Raw genomic sequence first — 24,310 nt, forward strand, 5'->3', positions numbered from 1 at the left:
TCCAGCTTTCATCCAGACCACATCACGAGCCATTGTCTACAGCCAAGCTCTCAGATACAACCACATTTGCTCCAATCCCTCAGACAGAGACAAACACCTACAGGATCTCTATCAAGCATTCTTAAAACTACAATACCTGAAGAAACAGATTGACAGAGCCACAAGGGTACCCAGAAGTCACCTACTACAGGACAGGCCCAACAAAGAAAGTAACAGAACGTAACTAGCCGTCACCTTCAGCCCCCAACTAAAACCTCTCCAGCGTATCATCAAGGATCTACAACCTATCCTGAAGGACGATCCCTCACTCTCGCAGACCTTGGGAGACAGGCCAGTCCTCGCTTACAGACCGCCCCCCAACCAGAAGCAAATACTCACCAGCAACTACACACCACACCACAGAAACACTAACCCAGGAACCTATCCCTGCAACAAACCCTGTTGTCAACTTTGTCCGCATATCTATTCAAGGGACACCATCATAGGACCTAACCACATCAGCCACACCATCAGGGGCTCATTCACCTGCACATCTATCAATGTGATATATGCCATCATGTGCCAGCAATGCCCCTTTGCCATGTACACTGGCCAAACCGGACAGTCTCTATGCAAAAGAATAAATGGACACAAATCAGAAGTCAAGAATTGTAACATTCAAAAACCAGTAGGAGAGCACTTCAGTCTCCCTGGACACTCAATAACAGACTTAAAAGTGGCAATTCTTCAACAAAAAACTTCAAAAAACAGACTTCAACGAGAAACTGAAGAACTGGAATTAATTTACAAACTGGACACCATCAAATTAGGCCTGAATAAAGACTGGGAGTGGATGGGTCACTACAAAAAGTAATTTTTCCTCTGCTGATACTCACATCTTCTTGTCAACTGTTGGGAATGGAAGACGTCCACGTGATTGCATTGGCCTCGTTAGCACTACAAAGGTAACTTTCCCTCTGTTGATATTCAGCCCTTCTTGTCAACTGTTGAGAATAGGCCACTTCCACTTAATTGAATTGGCCTTGTTAGCACTGATCCCCCCAGTTGGTAAGGCAACTCCCATCTTTTCATGTGCTATAATATATATACTGCTTACTGTATTTTTCACTCCATGCATCTGATGAAGTGGGTTTTCGCCCATGAAAGCTTATGCCCAAATAAATTTGTTACTCTCTAAGTGCCACAAGGACTCCTTGTTACATCTAAACCAGAATTTGATCTCCCAAATGCCAATTGTGAATATGCAAATAATTTACTGCATACACAAATGAACTCGTCCACACTATTTCAGTTAAATTTTCTTCTTCAATACTGAGCCCAACAGTCAGCGACAGTGATAGTTCGCCATTTGGTCTGTTCCTGTGCGGCTGCAAGGGCTTGGACTTTCAACCTGTCAACATCAGAACAAAATTGATGCACCCATGTAAGAAGGGTTCTGCCTCTGTGCCATCTCCATCCCTTGGTTGGTGGAATTTTATCCTGGATGTTGCAAGCCACCCGGAGAACAGAGTTTGCTGGAACATCTTGCGGCATTCTGTAGACATATCTGAAAACTGTAAGACACCAGCTGCAGACTATGGCCCCAGTAGTCTGTAGACTGGAGCGACCATAAATGTCTGTGTTATGAATGAAGTTGTTCCACTTTATGCCCAGTGTCCATGTTTCACAACCATACAGCAGTATGGAATGGATACAGCTCAAACAGATCCTGAACTTGGTTGTCGTGCTGAGATGATGTTGATTCTATATTTGTCATAAACGGCCCATGGCAGATGCTGTGATGCCAATCCGGTGAAGAACTTCCATTGAGAGTTAGAGAACTGAGAATATAGATCCCAAATAGGAAAAGCTGCTTCCATGGTTTCATTATTCAAAGAAATAATGAATTTTGGTGCTCAAAATTCAAAATGTGGCCCTATAAATAGGAATAGCTCAAGCTCACCTTATAATGTAAAAGACAAGACTATAACTATCAATAAAGAGGAAAAAATAGTGACCAACTTAAGCAAACCACACAAATTTTCAAATGTAAATGAAAACCAGTTTCCTCCTACACTACATTTAATAAAATGAGGTGTCTAGAAATATCAAAGACATGTTGACATTCATCAGTTTCTCAGTTTATAGCCATGGATGTTTTATGAGGTTGCCCTATGTTAAATGCATTTGTTTCTATCCCGTGTATTTACTGCCTGACGAATACACCCAACGGAATGATACCACCTCGCCTTCAAACAGGCTTCTCCCACACTCCACTCACTAATATTAAATATTCATATAGTTATCACTTACAATACTTGTTCATAATTTTTACCTCAAGAAAAAAGAAATTTAGATAGGTGTGCGGGGGTGGCGGAGGTTATTCTGTTGCTGGAGGCTGACACACAAACTGCTTTTACAAGATGAACCCTACAGACTGCAGAAGAAAGCAACATGTTCGATCATAAAACACCTTTAAAAAATGAAAGAAAAATTGTGTTAAAATGGCTTCCGCAAAGCAGCTCTGAGTGTTTTGTTTTGTTTTACTGTTTTCCAACAGCTGCTTTGCTGGAACAGAAATTGTCCAGGTCAGCTCTTCTTTTTCTTGATGCCTTTCCCCTACTCCATGATAGGGAGCTTTCACCTCAACTACTGTCTCCCAGAAGAGTCAAGCCTGGAAAAAATACTTTCCCTCAAGTAAAAAACTCATATTTGGCTTGAAAAAAAATGCCCTTTCTGTATTAAATACACAGTTGTTGAACATATTTCTGTCCATGTCCATAGCTGGCCGCAGCTTTGAATGCTCTACCCTGACTGAAAATGCTGTGGCTTGTGCCAGTTGTGCAAGGGACCAAGCACCCTCATCTTCCACTGAGTGTAAGTTCAGGAGTTATTTGAAGTCAGTGGGAGTTTAGGGTTCTTAGCACTCCACAATTAAGTATCTTGCTCACAGGCAAAGCTTTGGGACCCTGATTCAACAAAGTACTTATGAACTTTAAGGGGACTACTTATGCACTTAATGCTACATAGATGCTTAAGTGCTTTGCTGAACTGGGGACCTGCAGAGGGGAAATAAATAATAAGCATTAGCACTCATTGAAAAATGTAGAAAAATCTTCATGAAAATTTTTCAAAGCATTTCACAAGTTTTGTTGAAATTTTGAATGTTCAAAAATGTTGTCCACTCTATACACTGGTTTAATATATTTTTTTCACAAAAACCCTTGAAAAATATTTGCAGTGGTGGATTAATGCACCAGCCCACGGGTGCCCCTGCAGCAGCACCGGAAGTGTGGGGGGGGGGCACTGGTGCCAGAACTGTGGCCTTGCCCCCTCCTCCTCTTCCCCCTGAGGCCCCATGCCCCTGGCCAAGCCAGAAGCCAGAGCTTGGCTGTGCTAATGCACCCGTCATGCACCTGTCATTGCCCCTGTCTAGCTGGACTGCAGGAGTGGTGGGACTACTACTGCAGACTCAAGGCTGGAGTATACTAGAAATATGGAAGGAAGATTCCTTCTACTGTCAGCTGTTATGAGGCTCCTTCCTGACTACTTAAGTTTGGTATGAAGGACAGGATTTACCTTTAAAAGCAAAATTATGGGATGGATTCTTATCTTACATAGAATCATAGAACTGGAAGAGACCTCGAGAGGTCATCTAGTCCAGTCCACTGCACTCAAGAGTTTTTTCCTACACATATACTGGTGTAGACAAGGAGTAACTCTAGTGAAGTCAGTGGCATGAAGCCAGTCTGAGCTCAGATTCAGGCCCACTATGCTTATAGTTTAAATGAAATCTGGTAAAATGTATGGGTTGAAATTCTGGACCTATTGATATCAATAAGAAAAATTCCCAATAATTTCAATGGGGCAAGAAGTTCACCTATAGACCTCAATGGCATAACTTTTAGAAATCAACAAGGCAATATGTTTTTATGTAGCATAAAAGCTTCAGATATGTTAAATAAATAAAAAGCAAAATGATCCACTATTAAGTGGCACAGTAGTTTTGGAAAACAAAATAATATTGACCATGAAATCAGTATTTTCAAATTTATTTATAATTGACCTCTCCCTACATTAATGCAGCCCTTTTCAAAAACTACTATTATTACTTATATAATAGTTTTTTTATGTGGGCGAGTAGGTTAGATGTATTTTTACTGTTCCTAAATTGTGGATCTTTCTCTGTCAAGACCAAGTAATTGGGATCCATCTTGCCAACCAGTTAGTTCATCAACAGCTGCAGGTCCTTCTGAATGATCAGCCAATTGTTTCTGACCAGCACCCTACTTATTTGGAGTCAAAGCTTGACCACACTCTGTCCTTGACAATACACTGAGGAGACACGTGCTAAAATCCAGTTAAGAGTCGCACTCCGCCGAAGACTTGCTGGCAACTCATGGGGCATTAGTGAGGCAACCTTATAGACATTTATCAGTGCCCTAATTATTGCAGCTGTTGAATACTATGTGGCAGCATGGGGCTCCAGTCATCACTGTGGCGAATTGGACTCAACTATCAACTCTGCCCTTAGTATCGTGACTGGTGCAACCTGGACAACTCCAGTTCTAACCTTACAGTCCTTGCCGGCATTGCTCCCCCAGCAATTGGGTATGAAGGCAAGGGCCTGAGAGCATTACTGCACGCAGCCAACTATCAAAGCAGCTTACTTCTCAACGCCACAACAAAAAACACTGGCAAAAGTCAAGATTCCTCATTTCTGGCATAGTTGAACCTCTCAGACAGTACATCAGACACAACCTTTCTGAAGAACAGTGGCAACGGGTAGTACGGATCTATATTTTGGATTGATGGTACATTTCCTGACAGATAGACAACTCATATCTGTATCCCCCAGTCTTGCCGGATTAGCTCCTGCATGCCCCATAGGACTACCATAAGAATCCTGTTACATCAGGTTAAGTTATGGTCATGGGCAGTTTAACTTACATCATTACCACTGGGGCTTCTTGAGCTCCACATCCTGCCCCTGTGAAGCTCAAGAACAAACAATCTGCCATCTGGTTATAGACTGCCTTCTTTATCATCTAGATGATGGATGGATGTGTTTGATGTCTCTGGACAATGTTGCTGTGATTGAGTGTCTACATCACTTACCAACATCTAATTCATTGTTTGTGCCATCAGAAGCCATACACCAGAAGACTATTACATCAAACACAGACCTGATATATTTTGATAATGACAAAACTACACATCTGAAATCTGTATTCTGTACCTCCTGGGAAACCTAAAACGTGGGAGGGAGACAATTCAGGTAAATGTGGCTCAGAGGCTTTTCGGTTTTATCACATCTGATCCATTTACCTCAAATCAAAAGAGCACAACATTGCAGAGGATTACAGACTGGCCACCATAAAACTGACCTTATTTTATTTTACTACAGTTTCTTGGCTCTACAGATTTCTAAATAAATATAAAGTCACTAGCAATCAAACAGGCAAGTAAGAAATGATAAGTGTTTTGACAGTGCTCATAACACTTTGAGGTATTTTTAGCATAGTTCTAAGTCGTATTAGCTTAACCTGTAATAGAATATAAATGAGCCCATATGGCAGAGATGTAATTATGTTCCATGTGAGAAATCCCTGTGGTAGATTTGGAGAAGAGGGGAAAAAAACCTCACCACATGTGCCTTCTGGAGGGCACGATTTACAGATGATTACTTACTCATTTGCATTGAGAAGAATATGAAGTAACACAATGCTAACAACACTGTAATGAAAAGGGCAAGCAAAAGACTTGACACCCCTGGGGGTGCTGATCCCTATGACTGACATCCAGTTAGGAACAGAGAATTTTTCCCCTTAGGGAGTACATTTTATGAAGCGATCTTTGATTACGTGGGCACAGTAATCATGAGTCTTAATTATTATTACTGCAAGAGAATGGGCTACAAATCTCTAGGGACCATCTCTGTCACAGATACTTGGCTGTTGAATGCTGAAAATGAATGTTTTCCCAAGGATCATTTTCATTCCAACCTGATATTTAGTTGAAATTTCTTTGACTACTAGTCATGAAACATTAAATATAGATTAGAGGCAGAGAGATGTTGAAAGTTAAAATTCACCGGAGGTGCACACCCGTGTACTTGAGAGACAACCCCAAATGTTGTCCAGATGTTGTAGCAACAAGGCTGACGGTTCCCAAGCTGCAGCACAGCCACAACAGAAGAGAAAGTGGATGTTTAGCATTCCACAGGCCTTCTGTTTAGTTTACTTGCCGTGTATTAATTTAGCAGAAAGTCCTAACAGCCTGTTTGTGGTAGATGTTACAAAGTCCGCACTACCCTGAAAGAATGAAGAAATTCTTTTATAGCAGTAAAGGGAGTATAATTCAAAGCACATAACTGATTTTCCACATTTTCGAACTGTGATAAGACTAAGCATTAGCAGCAGAAACATATGTCTGCAGTTTTGCCAATGTTTCTCAATGAATTTAAAAAATTGCAGCCTCTAACTTACTGGTTAGATTGTTAACTTGTTTGGGGCATTTCAGTGGCTATTAAGACACTTGCAATAATAAAGTGATCTGGGAAATAGACTCAGGGATGAGGTGAAGAATCATTTTATGTAGCAGGATATGCCAAAATAATTTAATGGCCATTCAAAATAATTCTCTACAAGAAGAAGCATGTTAGAAGAACACCATATCTTTCTCCTTAATGAATTGGCACTGTATTTACATGTTAGACACATGTACCTCTTCACCCCTTTCTATACCATGTGAAGAAACCAAGAGAGGAACATTGATTGCATGAAATGGTTTGTTACAAAGATAAGCAAAGGCTAAGCAAAGTATCTACAGAGTAACACTGTTTTTGACCATAATGTTGGTGCAGCCACAAAATTGTTGTATCAGTGCATTCTGGGACTCCTGGTATACTTAGCCCATAATGTCCATCACTACTTCTAGGAGCAGGATCTTTTGGATGATTCACAAATATAAGGCGACACATTGCAGGGTGGAATTAGGAGAGTCAGATGAACAAGTGCAGCTGCAATTCATAGATACATTTTTAAGGTCGAAGGAACCACTGTGATTGAGTCTGACATTCTATATAAAATAAACCTTAGTAGTTCACCCAGTAATTCCTGCATCAAACCCAATAACTAACAGGTGAACTACAGCATATATTTTGGCTTGATTTCCAGACTCCAAGTGACGGAGAGTTGGAGAATCCACCAAATTCTTGATATGTTCATTCAATGGTTTACTGTTAAAAATGTGTGCTTATACCCAGCTTCCAGAAATGCCTATGGCTTCCTGTTGACACTGGGAAGAAACCATTATTGGTTGCACTACTTCAGCTAGATCTGAATGAAGGATCTGCACTCCTGTTGTTGCAACCAAACTTATAACCAATACTTATAAAAAGACCTGGAACATCTGTGGCACTGTACTAATGCTACAAGCTCAAAGTGTTACAAGCAGTGATTTCAGCAGTACTTCTCACTTACTATAGATGTGCCCTTATACAGCCTTAGTTTTGCAGTATGTCACACAAGTTTGACAATTTTGGCCAGCTATTGGACTAGTAATAGAAGCAAAAACAATCCAGTCTGGTAGCACATTGTGTTGCCACTTTGAGGACCCACATTTATGAACAACCTGTTACTCTCATTCCATGAATTGGAGGCTCTTAAAGAATGATTCAGTAGACTGGAGCCACGACCAGATATTCTAGCTAGAATCAGAGCCTAGATGCTCATGGAAAAAGAAGAGTAAATTGTGAACCCTCTTTCCCCTTTCCTACTCACTGAAGACACAAGAAACCAAAAAACCACCCTCTGAATTGGACTAGCATTCATGACTGATGGACTATTAAATCTCAAGGTGAGCAGATCATCAGGTGGGATCAGAAATAAAATCCCCAGCATGTGCATCATTGATATTTTCACAAGTACATTAAATATTTAATATAGGGCAGGCACTGTCAAACACAGGAGAACAAATTAGAGCGGACACTCATAGGAACAGTTACATTAGAACCTATGTTCTGATGCTAAATTTTTTCTATGTAATTTGCCACACTGCAGCACCAAACAGGGGTGCTGGAACAATTTGTACAGTTGGGGTGCTGAGAGCCATTGAATCATACTGTAAACCCTGTATATGATGGAGACCACTTCAAGCCAGAGTGGTGGAGCAGCATGCCCAGCATCCCCAGTTCCAGCACCTATGCTGGCTACTGACAATCATTTCTCCTCCAGCCAGAAGGGGAGTCCCACATTCAGTCAGAAATATCAAAAGAGATGAGGTACAAGCACATTAAGATGGCAGTTGTTATACCAAAGGGGTGAGTAGGTAGCCTCAGGACCAAGGTCACTAATATGGCAAGACATGGACCTAAGAGAACTAAAATTTTGGCAAGCTTACTTTTTTGTGACTAGAAAGTTTTAATTAAGACTAGTTCTAAAAATTACATCAGAAGCCTGTTAGAGTAGGAGGGAGGCACCAGTACCTACACAGCAAGTGGAGGTTTGCTACATTAGGCCTTTCTCAGCTTCCATTGAAGTCATTGGCAAAACTGTCTTCAATTTCAGTGCAATTGTGACCATATCACTGGTTTATTGCAAACAGGAATGTGGTGTTTCCGTTGGAAACTCTTAGCATTCTGGTTGGGCCCTAAGGAAACTTAGCATTCCTTTTTTTGTGTGCTGGCTTTGCAAGTGAGCCAAAGGCCCGAGACTGCCTTGAGGAGCAGGATATCTCTGTCAGTCATGATAGCAAGCTAGTTGCTTATTCATTAATCATACATTAGGTAAAACACAACATTGGGTGCCAACTGGACTTCAAAAGCATCCCTCTGTTAAAGTTATTTTACCTGCCATTCATCAAATACTTATAACTACAGGCATATTTCCAATTTTAGTTAATTTCAATGCACTTTTATCAGAAGCGAGGATGAGGGTTGTGGTGGAGGGGGCCTCTGTGTTTGGAAAGGGAAAGTAAAAGAGAAGTAGATGAGGTTCCTTCAGGAATGGTCATGAGGGAAGGGAAAAGAGTTCAGGACTGGAAACAAGTCAGCTCACGTTCACTCTCTCAGCAGAGCAGTGAGGACATGAATGTTCCCAGTATTGCTAGGGTTAATGTAGTTTGCAGTAGGAGACTGAAGTTCAGGAGATTAGTAATGGGGTACAGAGCCTCATTCAAATTTGCCCCAGAATGGTAGTGACTTAAAGCTGTCACCCATCCAATTACTATTTGGTGGAATGTGACAGGAGGTGAAAGTCTCATACCCATGCCTAATGGACAGCTGCCCATATCACAGAAACCACCATCATAATTGGCTCCAGTCTGAGCAGTCTTATCAAAGAGACCAAGGAGACTGAGTGACACAGTTCAGATTTCATGCCTATCTTTCATTTGTGGAAGTGGTTCCACTAGAACCAGGATTCGAGTGCTAAGTAGCACTTGCACTGCCATTGCTTTTGCTGCAACCGCTCTGAGGACAGAAACATTCATTTCTGGACCTCTAGAACATTTCATCAACAATAAGTTCATTTGTTTAAAAAAAAAGAACAACCTTATGTGAAATGGGTCATTGGCAAACCCAACTCCTTTGGAGAATTAGTACCAGCTGTAGGGTCAGTGGAACTTAATGGCAAGTGAATGATCCTTTTTAAAAATAAGATTCAAAGACTTGAACAGAAGTGAATCCTTTCTGTTGTTTAATTTACCAACCTGGGGATATAGCCTGCAATATGAATAGTGAAAATGGCAGCCCAAGAAGTGAAAAAATAATTGATGGCTTGCCCCCTCTGACACCTCATTTTCCTTCTAATAGCCAATCAAGGCGAAAACAAAAGGGAGATCAGTATTATGGCTATAAGATGCTGAATAACTCCTAATAATGACCATGCTTGTTGGCATAATTGTTCATGTTGATTTGTAACTTGTGTTGCCAACTCTCATGATTTTGTTATGAATCTAATTATTGTTTTCCTTAAAGCCCCAGCTCCTGGAGTTCAGTGGATATGTGATGATTTCAGCCTTCCTTCTTAAGGAAAAAGTAAGTTTCTAGCTCTCGTGGCTGTGGAGAAGCTTCAAAATGTGACAAACACCCCAATGGCTCAAAAAGCAGAAGGCAAATGAAAAGAGCATCAAATCTATTCATTGTACATAATCTCATGATTTTCAAGCCAATCGTATGATTTTTGGTGAGCCTGACTCAGGATTTTTGAACATTTGGGGTTGGCTGTAGTCACACCCACAAAGCTCCTGTGTGTCTTGTTGAAGTTAATGGGACTCAATGGCACTCAGCAACTTGTTGAAGTCAATGGCACTCAGCAACACACAGAACCTGGCCCTTAAGCAGCCCAATGACTTTTCCTGGTTTCTGCACCTTGGCTGCTTAAGAACGTCACATAAACCCAGCCAGCGTGCTGCACCATTATTCAAATGGAAGAGCAATGGTCTTAAGTAATTTTCAGCCATTTTTTGTTTTGCTGTATTTCTAATTATGCTTAATTTAAAAAAGACTTGTGTATGTTTCCAGTCATGTGGTGGCTGATCCAGCTCCCCTTGAAGTCAGCAGCAAAACTCTTTCTGAGATTAATGAGACTGGGCTCTTCACACTGTATTTACACTAAGGGATGATAGGTTCCAGCACAACATTTGGGCAACACCTGCAGGCTGAATCAATTCCTGTGAATATTTTAAATGGGTGTCACCATGAGGAATTGATCCCATAATTCATGGTGCCTTTATTACCTCTTGCAGGCTGTCCACACCCAGTTTCCAAACTGGTTTCAGGGAAGCAACATGTCTTGTTACTGACTGCAAAGCAAGGCTATTTGCAGAACTAGGAGGACGTTGGGGCCTGAGGTGGACGGCATCAGCCTTGAAAGTCTATACAATATACATATTTTTAAAACACAGAACTGGAAAAAATATACAATGACAGAAGGGCCCCTCTGCACATTCTGGTCATCAGTATGTTGTACAGGAACAAAAGTAGCCTCGTTTTAAATATGTTGGACAGCTTTGCTTTAGAAAACTCTAATCCTGAAATAACTACTACTGCTTGGGATGAACCTTTAACATGTACTACCACAGACAGAATTTCAGAGGAACTAATGTGAACTGCATTTTTTGGTGGGGAGAGGGAGGAGAGAGGTACTGGAGATTCCCAGATTCTTAGATAAATTAGCTGCCACTGGAAGACAACCATGTACTCTGAATAAATTGGACCTGAGTAACATTAGAGGTGCTTTTAGGGCTTAATGAAATGAGCTGCCACTGGGATCTGTCTTCTCAAGAGAAGTTTGTAAATTACCTTTGACCCTACCCATATTTTTTAAACTTAAAAATTCATTTTTGAAGCATTTTAAAAAGTCCTGGGTTGAAATCCTGACCCTATTGAAGTCAATGGGAGTTTTACGATTAACTTCAATAGGGCCTGGATTTCATCTTGATGTAAGAGATACTTACAACACTGGGCCCAATCACCCACTCCTGTGGAAAAATCAACTGGAAACTCAGCCAACCTCACCTCAGAGTTTCCCTCCCATTTTCTCTTGAGGGGAGTGGATTTCTAATCTCAGGGTGGAGAATGTGACATGGGGTCCCCCGGGCACCGTGCTCTGTCGGAAGGCAGGCTGAAATCCTATATATCCTGGGATTGTAACGCAGCAAGAGCTGGCTTTTCCCTAGTACTCCTCACATTCCCCTCTCTCACCAGCTAAGAGAACTCTCTAGCTGACCATTGGCCTGTCCCCTTCCATGGGGGACCAGGAGGCATGAAGTGGGCATTAGTTCTGTGTAAGCCAGTATTAGCTATCGAGATTTCTCCTCTGCTGTGCTCAGAAACAAAAATATCTCAAACAGGAGCTGCTCCTCTGGCTCCACCTTTTGCTAGACATGTGAACCCCAACACCACAGTTCCTTTGAGGGGCTTCTGCGGAGTGGACAAGCACACCGCTGAGCCCCTCTTCCCAATTCTGGTGACATGTGCTCCTTTTACCAACGCAAATGGAGCAGATCAGCTAGGCCTATGTACTGAAGAAGGAAGGGTAAAGACCAAGGAGTTTTAAACAGGAACTTATTTGCAACTCCACAAATGTAGAGGCCTGAGCCTGCAAGATTGTGAGGACTTCACCCTTCCCTTGAGGGGTTAAGCACCCTTCCTATCCATGGATTTCAATAGCCTGAAACTTTGCTTTGACTTTTCAGAATTTAATTAATGTTTTTAACCCAAAACATTGCTTGAGATCTTAATTGAGTAAGGGCCTCATCTCCAGTTGGCCTTTAGGGCCCATAGCACCTCTCAGAATTGGGCCCAAATAGATGTACAGCTCTAAAATACAGATAAATGTATTTACAAGTAAACTAAGGGCCTGCCACAGAAAAATCTGAGTTTGTGGCTAGCTGTTGCTTGTGCAACAGCCTGTGGTGTCATCAACACCAGTAACAGGAGCTGTATTTCTCAAGAGGGCTTATAGACCTGATCTGTTCCTGTGGGAGAAATACAGATCCCTGAACACAGATCCTTGCAGGTAAGTCAAAGAGGAATTATTTTCAAATATATTTTTATATTGTATTTGTTTGAAAATTTACATCTACCAAAGTACATAGGATCTTTGACAATTCACTGTAGTTAGTAGAAATGCAGTTCAGTTTACCTTGAAAGGAAAGCAGGGTAGGATTTTCAAACCACCCCATCAATTTAGGAACACAAGGCGCAGTGACTTTCAATGGGATTTTGCTCACAAATCACTTAGGCACTTTTGAAAAGCCAACCCATAGTCACTTTGGCCCAGATCCTCAAAGATAGTTAGCAGCCTAATTCCCATTGATTTCAATGGCAGTGCGACAGGCCCATTGATTTTAATGGGAGTTAGGCTGCTAAATATCTTAGAGGATCTGGGCCTTTGTTGCTTTATAGACCAAATACTCCCATGTTTCCCAAGGACACAATTTTATAGGGATACATTGACTTTTCTTCTTAATCTCAAATCAGCTACAGAGAGCTGCTTTATCAGTAATACCTAGTACTATTTGTGTCTGAGCAAGTGGCTAGTCCCTATTTGTTCATACTACACTGATTAGTATTAATGCAAGATCAGCTCTTTCTGGAAGGTATTTGTTTTTTTAAAATCAGATGACACGAGTGACAAGAGCTGTCAAACAATTTAATTTTTAGAGCAAAAGTCACTTATCTTTCATCCTGGTTTGACTGGAGGTGGCAAACAGTTTCCCTTCTCCACAACTCACTTTCCCTCTATGGCTTTTCATGAACACTGCCAAATTATTCCACCTCCTGATGGATTACAAGGGCCATATTCTACCATAAGCTACACTAGTGCGACCTCCAATGTAGTCAAAATGGGGGTTGCCTAGGTATATCTAATAGCAGAATTTAGGCTCCAGGCAGCAGAAAATCTGCTAAGGATGTTGTGGTGGTACAAATGTCCTGCAAATGTCCTCTATGAAATGCAGGGCTTGCAAGCAGCCAAAACAGCCCTCCAACCTAGGTGAGAGGAGAAAAAACAGTGTGTCACTAAAGCAGCCAGGGAAATGTGCTAATTCAGTATATCCCCAGTATAGCTTCTACCTGTAGGACACTCATGGAGCTCTCAGAGGAATGTAACTATCACCTCTGGGGAAGGTGTCAGTCCTCCATTCCCCAGAATGCAGCAGCACTCAATAAATCAATTACGTGGAAGGTGTCAGGGAGGATAGATCTGGTCTTGTCTGTCTAAACTAGACTGTAAACTCTAGGGTATTAAACTGTCTTTTAGGTTTCTACAGCACCATGCACATTAGTGGAGGTAAATAAGTAATAACTTGTAACAAAACAACAATGCTCATTCATATGAACAAGCCAACATAAAATGTCAGTGGGGTGTTGTTACCGCTCAGTTATATTAGCCTTACTACTATATTAGTCTCACTAAGATGGTATTGTGACTAACATACAAGGCATGCAATTTAGCATGTAAACAGTTATAAAGTACAACAGCCGAACTGTATGTGCTATTTTAAAAGCAAGAAATATGTAATAACAAAATATAAAGATCTACCAGGCTTAGGGATTTCGGCTACTTGAGTTCATCTTCTGACTTTGTCATCAGCAAACCCTTCAATAAAATTATATCCTTTTCTAAAATCTGCATTGTATAAGTATGGCTTATTTTAATAAAACTGTACTAACGCTGGAAAAAACCCACAGACCGTTCTCGGTCACACCAAGAGATACTGACAACATCATGGTAGCATGAGCAAAGCTCACATGATTTGTGATACTATTAAAATAAGAAGGAGATACAGCCTTATTTGCCATTGCAGTTCATCATCATCAGTATAACTATTTACTGGAGACAGTTAATTTTAGTTCCACTGTTAGGGCCATCAGATTGATTAAATTGCCATAAAAGTTATTTTACGTCTTCCACCATGAAATATCTTTCTTGCGAGTTGGCAATGGGAGTTTTTCTATATTAATTCTCTTCATATGCAAAGACAATCTTTAAATTATATTGTAATGATTATGACAAACATACACAAAGGGAAATCACAATAGCAGTTACACTATTATGTTGTTCACTTCCTCTTATTGCAACCAAACCCTTAAAGTATTTTGGGAAAAAAACACCTGATTAGAGGATGGTAACTAAATGCACATATTATGGGTTTTTTGAGTGCAAGCCTCAGTGATGACTGAATCGTCATAAAATGGCATTGCTTCCCTGTATGTGATGTTGGTGTGTGCATGTTGGTCCTCAAAAGGGCTGTCTGACCAGAGTACAAGACTACAGTTTATTTACTCGTACAGCTGATTTGAATGAAAACAGGGGCAAGCCCTGGTCTGTGGGAGAAGCCTTGCTGTGGTTGCACTGGAAAATTAATTTAAACATATGTGGAGGTCTGAAACAGGGAGATGTTCATGGATTACAAAACGGTAATGTTTTTCTATTGTAGAATTAAAAATATTGGCTATAATGAAATGATCAAAATGTTGCTTTTTCTTTTTATTTGTGAATTATTACCTTATTATATTAAAGCCTGTTTTTTACTAGTTTATTGAGATCTTTACTTGTAACATACAAATCTTGCTTACTAATAACCATACAAGTATTTTGCCACCTAACTTATAACTTGATAGCTTTTAAAGAATATTTAACATTACCTCACCAACTGACACAGCTTTAAGTAAATGTACAGTGTAAATTTCAGTTTATAGTTGCATGAAATTAAGTGTTGATTTTTTTTCTTTGTTTACTTACAGGACACTCTTGTCAATTTATCCAGCTTGATTTGATAGTTATTGGGCTAACCCCAAAGCATTTTGTGCACAAGATAAACATCAAGGCCCCAGTCTCTTGAAGTGCTAACCACCCTAAACTCCCACTGACTTCATAAATTGTTAGCGCCATTTTAATAAGATCTTTGATTAACAATGCCTCCACTTATTAAGTCACCAAGCTTTGCTTCCTTTATCTCTTTACTCATTTTAAAAACAACATTAACATGCTAAAACTGCTGAACTTAGAAAATGTGGAGTACTTGTGGCACCTTAGAGACTAACAAATGTATGTGGGCATAAGCTTTTGTGGGCTAAAACCCACTTCATCGGATGCATGCAGTGGAAAATACAGTAGGAAGATATACATACACAGAGAAAATGTGTTACTCTCATCACTCTTCGGCACTGTAAACATTTTTAGGGCATCAGATGATTCAATGTTTGAGGCAGAAGGAACTCTGTCCTTCGCTCTTTTGTGTGGATTATTGCATATCTTGCAAACTCAGCTGGTGACCTGTATGTCTGATAGATTTCAGATTAGGGGTGTTGCATGCCAGTACCAACATAGCAGAAGACAGAAGTCACAGGATCTAATGTACATAAGTGCTTGCAGGATAGAGGCTTTAAGACTGTGATCTCCTAGTAGCAGAGCCCATGCCTTTCTATGTTTGAAGAGTGCTCACCACAAAAGGGCCTTCCTTGATCTGGACTGAAGTTGCTGGATCTCATGATGGTACACATAATAAATAGTACGAATCTAACTGGATCTTTAAAAACAGGATATTCATAGTTGAGGCTGAATTATGTTGTTACATGGGCCTGTTTAGGTACTGCAGAGATCTTAGCACGCTAGGTGATAGCCACCAAGAATATTGCAATTATATTGTCTGGGCACTAGAGGGTGAATGGAGGATGAAATAACAGCCTTACCTCAGTTTCCAAGTCAAAAGGTCACCCTATAAACTAAGTTTGTGAGGATTCTCTTCACCATTTACATGGAAAGAATCTTTAACTGCACTTGTACATGATAACAGCTATTTAGCTAGAGATATACAGAAACGCACCCCCCATGTTAAGTTAGAATGTAGGTCTATTAGAATGCAGCATTTCAGTTTTTAAAAAATAGCCTTTTAAAATATTCTTGTAAATTGGCAGTTTCGTGGATAATTTATGTGAACAAGTTAAAAGCCCTGAAAAAATAGGATTTGTTACGGAAACTACAGTGCAAGCATGCTACTTTACAAATAGTGCGACTGTTACAGAAGGATGAACTCTAGTTCAGCATCCCCAGTTCTCCATGCTATCACGATATTGCCCTCTATAGAGAATAGCTAGAGAAACATGTTTATTTATATATGCCTGCTCATTTTAGATCAGTGGCATTCTAAATGAAAGAGCATAGCATTTGATTAAAGAATGCCTTTTACCAATATTCTTTAGTCTCTCAGTCAAACTTTTGTCATATCAAAGCTTTTGTTATATTATCTTCTTTATGAGACACAAAGTAGAATTTTGCAACATTGTTTCTTTTTATACTACAATACAGTCTACTCATAAATATGGCATACCAATTATACATAGACATAGGATTTCTGACAACTACTATCTAAATACCCTTGAGCTATGGAACACTGGATATGTTTGGAGTATTTTACTATGGTGAAGCATAAATTATTTTAATATGCCCAAAAGAAGGCACCTTCATATTTGTTTAATCTACTTGGACTTGACTTTTACAAAAAGTCCTAAAAACCACGATAGGTGCATTTGAAATATGTAGACAAATAAAAGTATGCCAAAGAAAAATGCAAGAAGAAAGTTGTGCATTATGATAACACCCACTAATGACTTATGGAAATTACTGAATTTTGCAAATTAGCATGCAAATGAACAAACAACAAAAACAAGAATGATGCACAAATAAGATGGAGCTTGCTGCAACAATTTAATTTTATGATATACTGTAGTCTATTCTGTAAAAATAATGAAGACTGAGCAATGTGAAATTCCCTATATTTAAATCTTGGAAGTACAAATTATAAAGTGTGCAGACCCGAACCGTGTAGACTAGCAAAATGTTACTTTGTATAGAAACGACATTTCCAATATTAAATACAAAAATTGTTATAACCCTAACGCACTTTCTGCAATGCATAAATGAATGAACAAATATTCGGTTTCAAGGTAACTGGTCAAAATATCTCTATTGTTGTAATTATTCACCTGGCCATAAAGGACCTGCACTTCAAATGAAGCTGAATGGTTTGTGCTTTAGACCATTAGAGCTGAACGCTGAGCAGTACTACTTTAACTGCTAGAACAGAGAATTTTTTTAAAAAAGACAATATTTAAGAAAATGGACAGTACATTTATGCTACAATAAAAAGCCCTATGGTTAAATTCTGCGCTCATGTCTATGAGGGCAGATTTTTGCCTCTAATTTTTAAGTCTTGCTTCCTTCGTATTGCATGTTAATTTTTGCCTGATCTTTTTTATAAACAATTTATATCCCCTACAATTCTGTATAATGAAACACAGTGCTACCTTATAACAGTGGAAAGTATCAGAAACAAAAATCTCAATTATTCAAGTATGCCTACCAAAACCAAACCTCTAAAAAGGCACTTTGGAAGATAACAAAAATGTTTTGGAAAAAAGCTTAGAATGTATGTAGTTCTTCAAAAACCGGAATGGAAATATTTTCATGTACATATTTTACAGCTCTGGTTTAACTAAACAGTCAAGATTCCAAGAAAACAAAAAGGGCTGCATACGAAAATATTCTGAGGAAGACAATTGTTTATATTTTATAAACACAGCTTGAATGTGATTCTGGCAGTGAGAAACTGGCTAATTTTTTAATAGCAAATATAGAAGGGTTTTTCCAACTTAATCTCTCCTTTGCCAAAAATAAAGAAATCTGCAAGCTTCTTTCTTCTCCTGCCATATAGCAGATCTCTTCTTGGATTTCACACCATCAACCATATCCTATCCAGGATCTTGAACAGTATACATTAGTTCTTTTGAAGGATTAATCTGGACTGTCCTAGACATAAAAAAGAAGCTGCATAATGCATTCCTACACTGAATTCTAGCTTGTACTGTGAACGCAGTTAAAAAACCAAACAAAACAACACCCAAACCTTGTAATATATGAAAATAATGAATACAGCATATATTGAGTTACTGTGAGGCATATGTAAAAGGACAAGATCATTTTGTACAAAACCTCAATTTATTTAAGAGAAATTAAAAATATGGTATTTAATATATATAAATTTCTATTCCTCTATAAATATAGATGATCTTGTGATAATGAAAGAAATAAATGAATACCAAATTCAAATACCATTGCATTTCAGGATATGGTAGCCAGAGATAACATTTATGAACCTAAATACAGACGCTTGTTATATAAAAACTTTTAAAAAATACAATCAGGAGAGAGAAGCATTCTGTTGTTTTTCATACAGAGGACTAAATATTAAAATGCATCTGTGAAGAGTTACATTTGATGTGTCTTGTTTAAACCTCTTAAAAAAAACCAGGAGCATACATTTTTTAAAGATAGCAGACATATTGCACACATGCTTCACAGTATGCAACGTAATTATGGTACTAGAAAGGACATCAGAGTTTCCTTAAAGTCTCATATCCCATCAGATTATTTTGTTTCTTGGTTGTTGTTGTTGTTTTTTTTTAATAGTGGAATAAATCATCCCTCCCTCACAATTTGTACATAATGGAGCATTTTAATACAGGGGCATTTTAATGTTTTCAATATTTCCAGATTGAAAAGTCAATTTATAGATTTAATAAAAAAGCTGAATACTGCATGTCATTCCAACTAATCTCTTTTTACTGAGCTCATATTTTCTGACCCTGTTTATATTGAGCAGTCTATTAATCTAAGTAAATATCAAGTACCTCAACACAACCTTCCAGGTCGTTCTCCCTCAACAGTTTCATCGACAGAAGAAACAATGTTATACCACACACAAGCTGACCCATCAAGGAAGCAGATAGCCAAGAAACTGAGCACACACAAATTAACATTTATAACTATCCTCAGTCTTCCTTCCCTCCATACACTGTGAAACTTTTGGGACAGCAACAGCCAATAACCCCATTTCTGATGAAAGGTTAGCCAGATCAGTCACCTCTTGGGTTTCCATTAGAAAAAGAAGTAAGTTTATTAAACAGGTTAAAAGGAAAGGTTGCTATCTATGCCCTCTTATCTCTTTTAAGCCATCAAACATACTATAGGTGCGGCTGATATTAGACCTCCACTCCTGACCACTGACAAAACAAACACATGGTACAGTTAAATTTAAAAAAGCAGAAGGCAGTCAGTCCCCCCACCCAATGCTTAGTGTTGACAGGTTTAGTCTGCTGCTCTGCCCTGATCAGACATCTCTGCGCAGGGCTCAGGAGATTGTTCCCTCAATGGTTGGGTAGCTGGGATAAGATCTCCTTGGGTTTATATGGCAAGGACTAGACATGTCTGGTATTGGGCAGCAAGGGTCAGACCATCTTCCCCTCCACCATCTATGGCGGAGCTCACAGAAGTGAGGTAAAGCCGCTTGCTCCCCCCATCCCCTCAGGATGCAGGCAGCAAGACTCCTCCATTATGCATCAGGTATATGGGGCAGGGATCAAGTCAGGTGTCTGTGCCCCTCCCCATTCCCACCCATCTTGTAGGCTGGCTGGGATCAGGACCCAGCCTGTGTCAGGAGGAACCTTAGGGAGTTACAGCAGCCGCAATCCAGGCCATGCTGTTCATGCAACTGAACTCCAAGCAAAACCATTACAAAACCTGTACTGGGATGAAAGGAGTGGTTTGTTTTAGTTGCTTTTATTTTTCCATCCTGTACTAAAATGAAAAATAAAATCCAATGCCAGTTAAAAACAGTGGGGAAAATCTGCAAATGAGTTAAAATGTCCTAAAAATAAAAAAGGTGAGAGATCTTTGTAATTTACAAATACAAATATACTTACAAAATCTTACACAGGCTATTTACAACCCTCTCCCCCAACCACACATAATGTTCAGTCCCAACAGGAGGCAAAGCCTGTCCCATCTTAGGAGTTTCCCCACCTGCCTCGTTATTCTCACTTCCCTGCAGGCTGGAGAAATGGCTAGCAGTCTGAAAAGTTTGCCAAGAGTGGATGTGCAGCAGCCTCTCCCCCCTTCCCTGATTGAGACTGTGGGCACACAGTGGAGTTTGGCCCCTCACCTGCCCTCTCTGGTTGGGATGGTGGGTGTCCTTCGGCCTAGCTGGGTTGGGTTTCACACTGTGGTTTCCCCTTGCTTGCTGTTGGTGAGCCTGGTATAGAACTTCCTCCAGGAATTGAGTGTTTTCCCCGACCAGATCCAGAAGCCCGAGGTGATACCGACGATTAAGGTCATGAGATATTTGATCATGAAGACAGTAAAGTCAGGGCTCATGGGTGGATGGTGGTAGCTGTTGTGGTTATTGGGGCAGGGGATGGCATAGCTCTTACAGCTCTGGGCGACCCAGCTGCTTTCCCACTGTTCCCTAAAGGCTTGCTCGTAAAAATAGCAGGCGATGACTATGGTGGCAGGCACCGTGTAGAGGACACTGAAGACCCCTATCCTCACCATCAACTTCTCCAGCTTCTCTGTCTTGGTGCCATCGTGCTTCATGATGGTCCTGATCCTGAAGAGGGAGACGAAGCCGGCCAGCAGGAAGGAGGTACCGATGAACAGGTAGACGAACAAGGGGGCCAGCACGAAGCCCCGCAGGGCATCCACGTTGTTGATGCCCACGAAGCAGACGCCGCTGAGCACGTCGCCGTCCACCTGCCCCAGGGCCAGGATGGTGATGGTCTTGATGGCGGGCACGGCCCAGGCAGCCAGGTGGAAGTACTGCGAGTTGGCCTCGATGGCCTCGTGGCCCCACTTCATGCCGGCGGCCAGGAACCACGTGAGGGAGAGGATGACCCACCAGATGGAGCTGGCCATGCCGAAGAAGTAGAGCATCATGAAGAGGATGGTGCAGCCCTCCCGCTTGGTGCCCTGCGCCACCGTGCGGGCGCCGTCCTCGGCGAAGCGCTCGTTGCAGACCACCCGCTCCTCCAGCAGGAAGCCGGCGATGTAGGCCACGGCCACGGCGGTGTAGCAGCCGGACAGGAAGATGATGGGCCGCTCCGGGTAGCTGAAGCGCTTCATGTCCACCAGGTAGGTGAGCACGGTGAAGAGGGTGGAGGCGCAGCACAGCACCGACCAGATGCCGATCCAGGTGCGGGAGAAGCGCAGCTCCTCGGGCCCGAAGTACATGAGCCCGTAGAGGCGGCCGGGCTCGCAGGGGGCGCCGCAGTCCTTCTCCCCGAGGAAGCGGTAGTTGAGGTAGGCGGGCACCTTGAGCGCCCGCGGGCAGGCGAAGCGGCCGGCCCGCTCGCCGCCCGCCGGCCCCGCGCCGCGCTGCTGGGGGTGGCTGGTCCAGAGCTCGGGCAGCAGCGAGGGCGTGGGGGTGCCGCGCTCGGAGGTGTTCTGCCCCACGCACAGCTCGCCGGCGCCGTGCACCGGGAACTTCTCGCAGCGCAGCGTGTCGGGCCACTGGAAGCCGAACTTGTTCATGAGCGCCTCGCAGCCCAGGCGCGCCCGCTCGCACAGGGAGCGGCAGGGCGGCAGCGCCTGCTCCAGCACCGTGCACACGGGCGCGTACATGGAGCACAGGAAGAACTTGAGCTCGGCCGAGCACTGCACCTTGACGAGCGGGTAGAACTGGTGCACCTCCAGCCCGGCGTCCTCCTGGTTGGTGTGGCCCAGCAGGTTGGGCATGATGGTCTGGTTGTAGGCGATGTCGGTGCACAGCGGGATGGAGATGGGCTGGCAGTAGCCGTGGTCCGGGATGGAGATGCCCCGCTCGCCGTTGTACTGCTGGGGCTGGCCCCGGGCAGGCAGCACCGGAGCCTCCGCCCACAGCAGCAGCAGCAGGAGCCCGAGACACCAGCCGGGGCGGCTGCCGCTGCTGCTCCTCTTCCTGCCGCCCGCCGCCGTCTCCCCGCCGCGAACTTCCCGGCCGTGCCCGGACGCCCCCGGGGGTGCCCGCTGCTCAGCCATACTTCGCCGGCCCCTGCCTCGGCGCCGCTGCCGCCCCAGCCGGGCTCCCGCCGCCGCCTGCTGCCTCTGCTGCGCCCGCATCAAACTTGAGACTCATGAAGGGGGGCAGGGCGGCGGGAGGGGGACACCCCGAAACTGCCCCGCTCCCGGCCCCGCCAGCGCTCCTCACTGCCCCGCAGAGCCGAGTGGCGAGAGGCGGCGCGCGGCTCCCCGCGGCAGCTCCAGCCTCCGCCGCCGCCGCCGCCTGACCATTTGTGTCAATCCCTCAAGTGCGCTCCCCCTCGCCTCTCTCCCTCGGACCGGTTTCCAGGCGCCCCGCAGTCTGCCGTTCGCCAGAAGGGAGGAGCCTTGAAACCGACGCCTGAGTTGCCTGCGGAAGGGACCGTCTCTCAACATCTCACTCAGCTTCCAGGCGCAGAAGGAGGTTGGGTCGCCCAAGCGCCGCTTTTCAGCCTGTCCAAGGCACAAAGGGAGAAGAGGCGGGGGCTCGCGGTTGGGGGGGGGGGGGGTCACTGTGAAGGAGGCCAGGCTTGATGGGTTTTGCTTTAAAAGAAAAAAGAGGAAGGCTTGGGAGGAGAATAGCCCCATATGCTGTGAGAGGATAATGAATAGAATAGGGCAGACAATTGCTTTTCATTTTTATGGTTAAAAACTCTGCAGTTCACACTAATGAAAGAGGGTGAGTCAAGGCTAGGATCAGAACAGATGTTTCTAAGTTAAAGTTTAGTGTTTGCAATTTAGGAAACACATTTGTTCCATAGTTTTACAATAAAAACTTAAAGATTGTAACCTGATGCAAGAGATTCTTTGGATTCTGGTAAATATAATAGTGCTAAGCTCGCATTGTCTTAACACACTTTGAAAACTTTAAATTGACACACTATGCCAGTGAAGTACATAAGTAAAACTCTAAATGTCATTTGTAAACCAAATAACCTCTTCCTAGCACACACACACCAAACAAACCCCCAAACCCTAAAACAGCCATTTTGTGTGGGACCCTCAAAAATATAAAGCCTCAACTTCATCTCTGGTATGAGTTCATAGATGTCAGAGATTAATTTGACCACTGTCTTCAGAAAGTGATGAGAAAAGCATCAGCCTGCAACACAGATACTTTGAAATATGCTTTAAAACTATCCATTTGCTGTTTTAACAGATCTGTCAAAGGGGAAGGCTGGACCTACCAAGTTTTGTTATAATAAGCATTTGTGTTGTCCCTCTTCTCTGCTTGCCTGTTCTCTCCTTGTGAAGATTTGTGCATGTTGTGATACCCTGCATCTTCAAAGGAATGGAAAAACAGACAAAAAACCAACACCAAAAAAGCAGGATGGAAAGACAGTTTGTGCCAGCAGAGCTAAGAGTAGCTCTCTCCTGAAAAGTTAGGATTTTAGGAATGTTACAGACATTTTTTAGAAAGAATTGATAGATTCCCCATAATCAATACAGCACAAAACATTGAATTGGTTAATATATGTTACATTTAGGGTCCATCAGTCTTGGCAGTGTCCCTTTAAAGAAAGACAACTCTCTTACTTCCAGCTCCATTCAAAACGCAGCAGGGATTTTGGGGAGTGGGAATCAATATTTGCCTCAGGGCACAATCATAGGGGTGGGGGAGAAAGGGATTGGGGGGATGACAATATAATTGTCAGGCTTCCAAAAGGCAATTGCAGAGAATGGAGAGTCAAGTAAATTAAAAACTCTGAATAGTAACTGAACATCTTTGTAAGACTTGTATCGCCATAATTTGTTTAGTGTAACAGGTTTTTTTGGCACAAAAATGAGGAACAACCCTTTGAAATTAGGTTCCCTGATAGTTACACTGAGTATATACTGGTGGTGTTCTGAAGGTTGAAAAATAAAAATAAGTATCAAAGGTCATTTATCATATCAATGTTGAGTTACTTTTACATTCTAGGATAAATGAACTATAATAACCTAAAATATAAAAGTAATAATTACAACAG

The 24,310-nt window shown here is 42.1% G+C and overlaps 1 protein-coding gene across 1 annotated transcript; it reads right to left on the reverse strand.

Moving 5' to 3' along the window:
- Window positions 1-17,211: 17,211 nt before the first annotated feature.
- FZD1 (frizzled class receptor 1) lies at window positions 17,212-22,737 on the reverse strand. Its single transcript, XM_074945949.1, has one exon. It carries the CDS (start codon window positions 22,419-22,421, stop codon window positions 20,544-20,546), a length of 1,878 nt encoding a protein of 625 aa, XP_074802050.1. The 5' UTR covers window positions 22,422-22,737; the 3' UTR covers window positions 17,212-20,543.
- Between the last annotated feature and the right edge of the window lie 1,573 nt (window positions 22,738-24,310).

Source organism: Natator depressus, chromosome 2, assembly GCF_965152275.1.
Source record: "Natator depressus isolate rNatDep1 chromosome 2, rNatDep2.hap1, whole genome shotgun sequence".
Lineage (NCBI taxonomy): Eukaryota > Metazoa > Chordata > Testudines > Cheloniidae > Natator > Natator depressus.

What these genes read in the sequence shown, in the direction of transcription:
- FZD1 (XM_074945949.1), bottom strand. Translation starts at nt 22,421, where the DNA reads ATGCGGGCGCAGCAGAGGCAGCAGGCGGCGGCGGGAGCCCGGCTGGGG.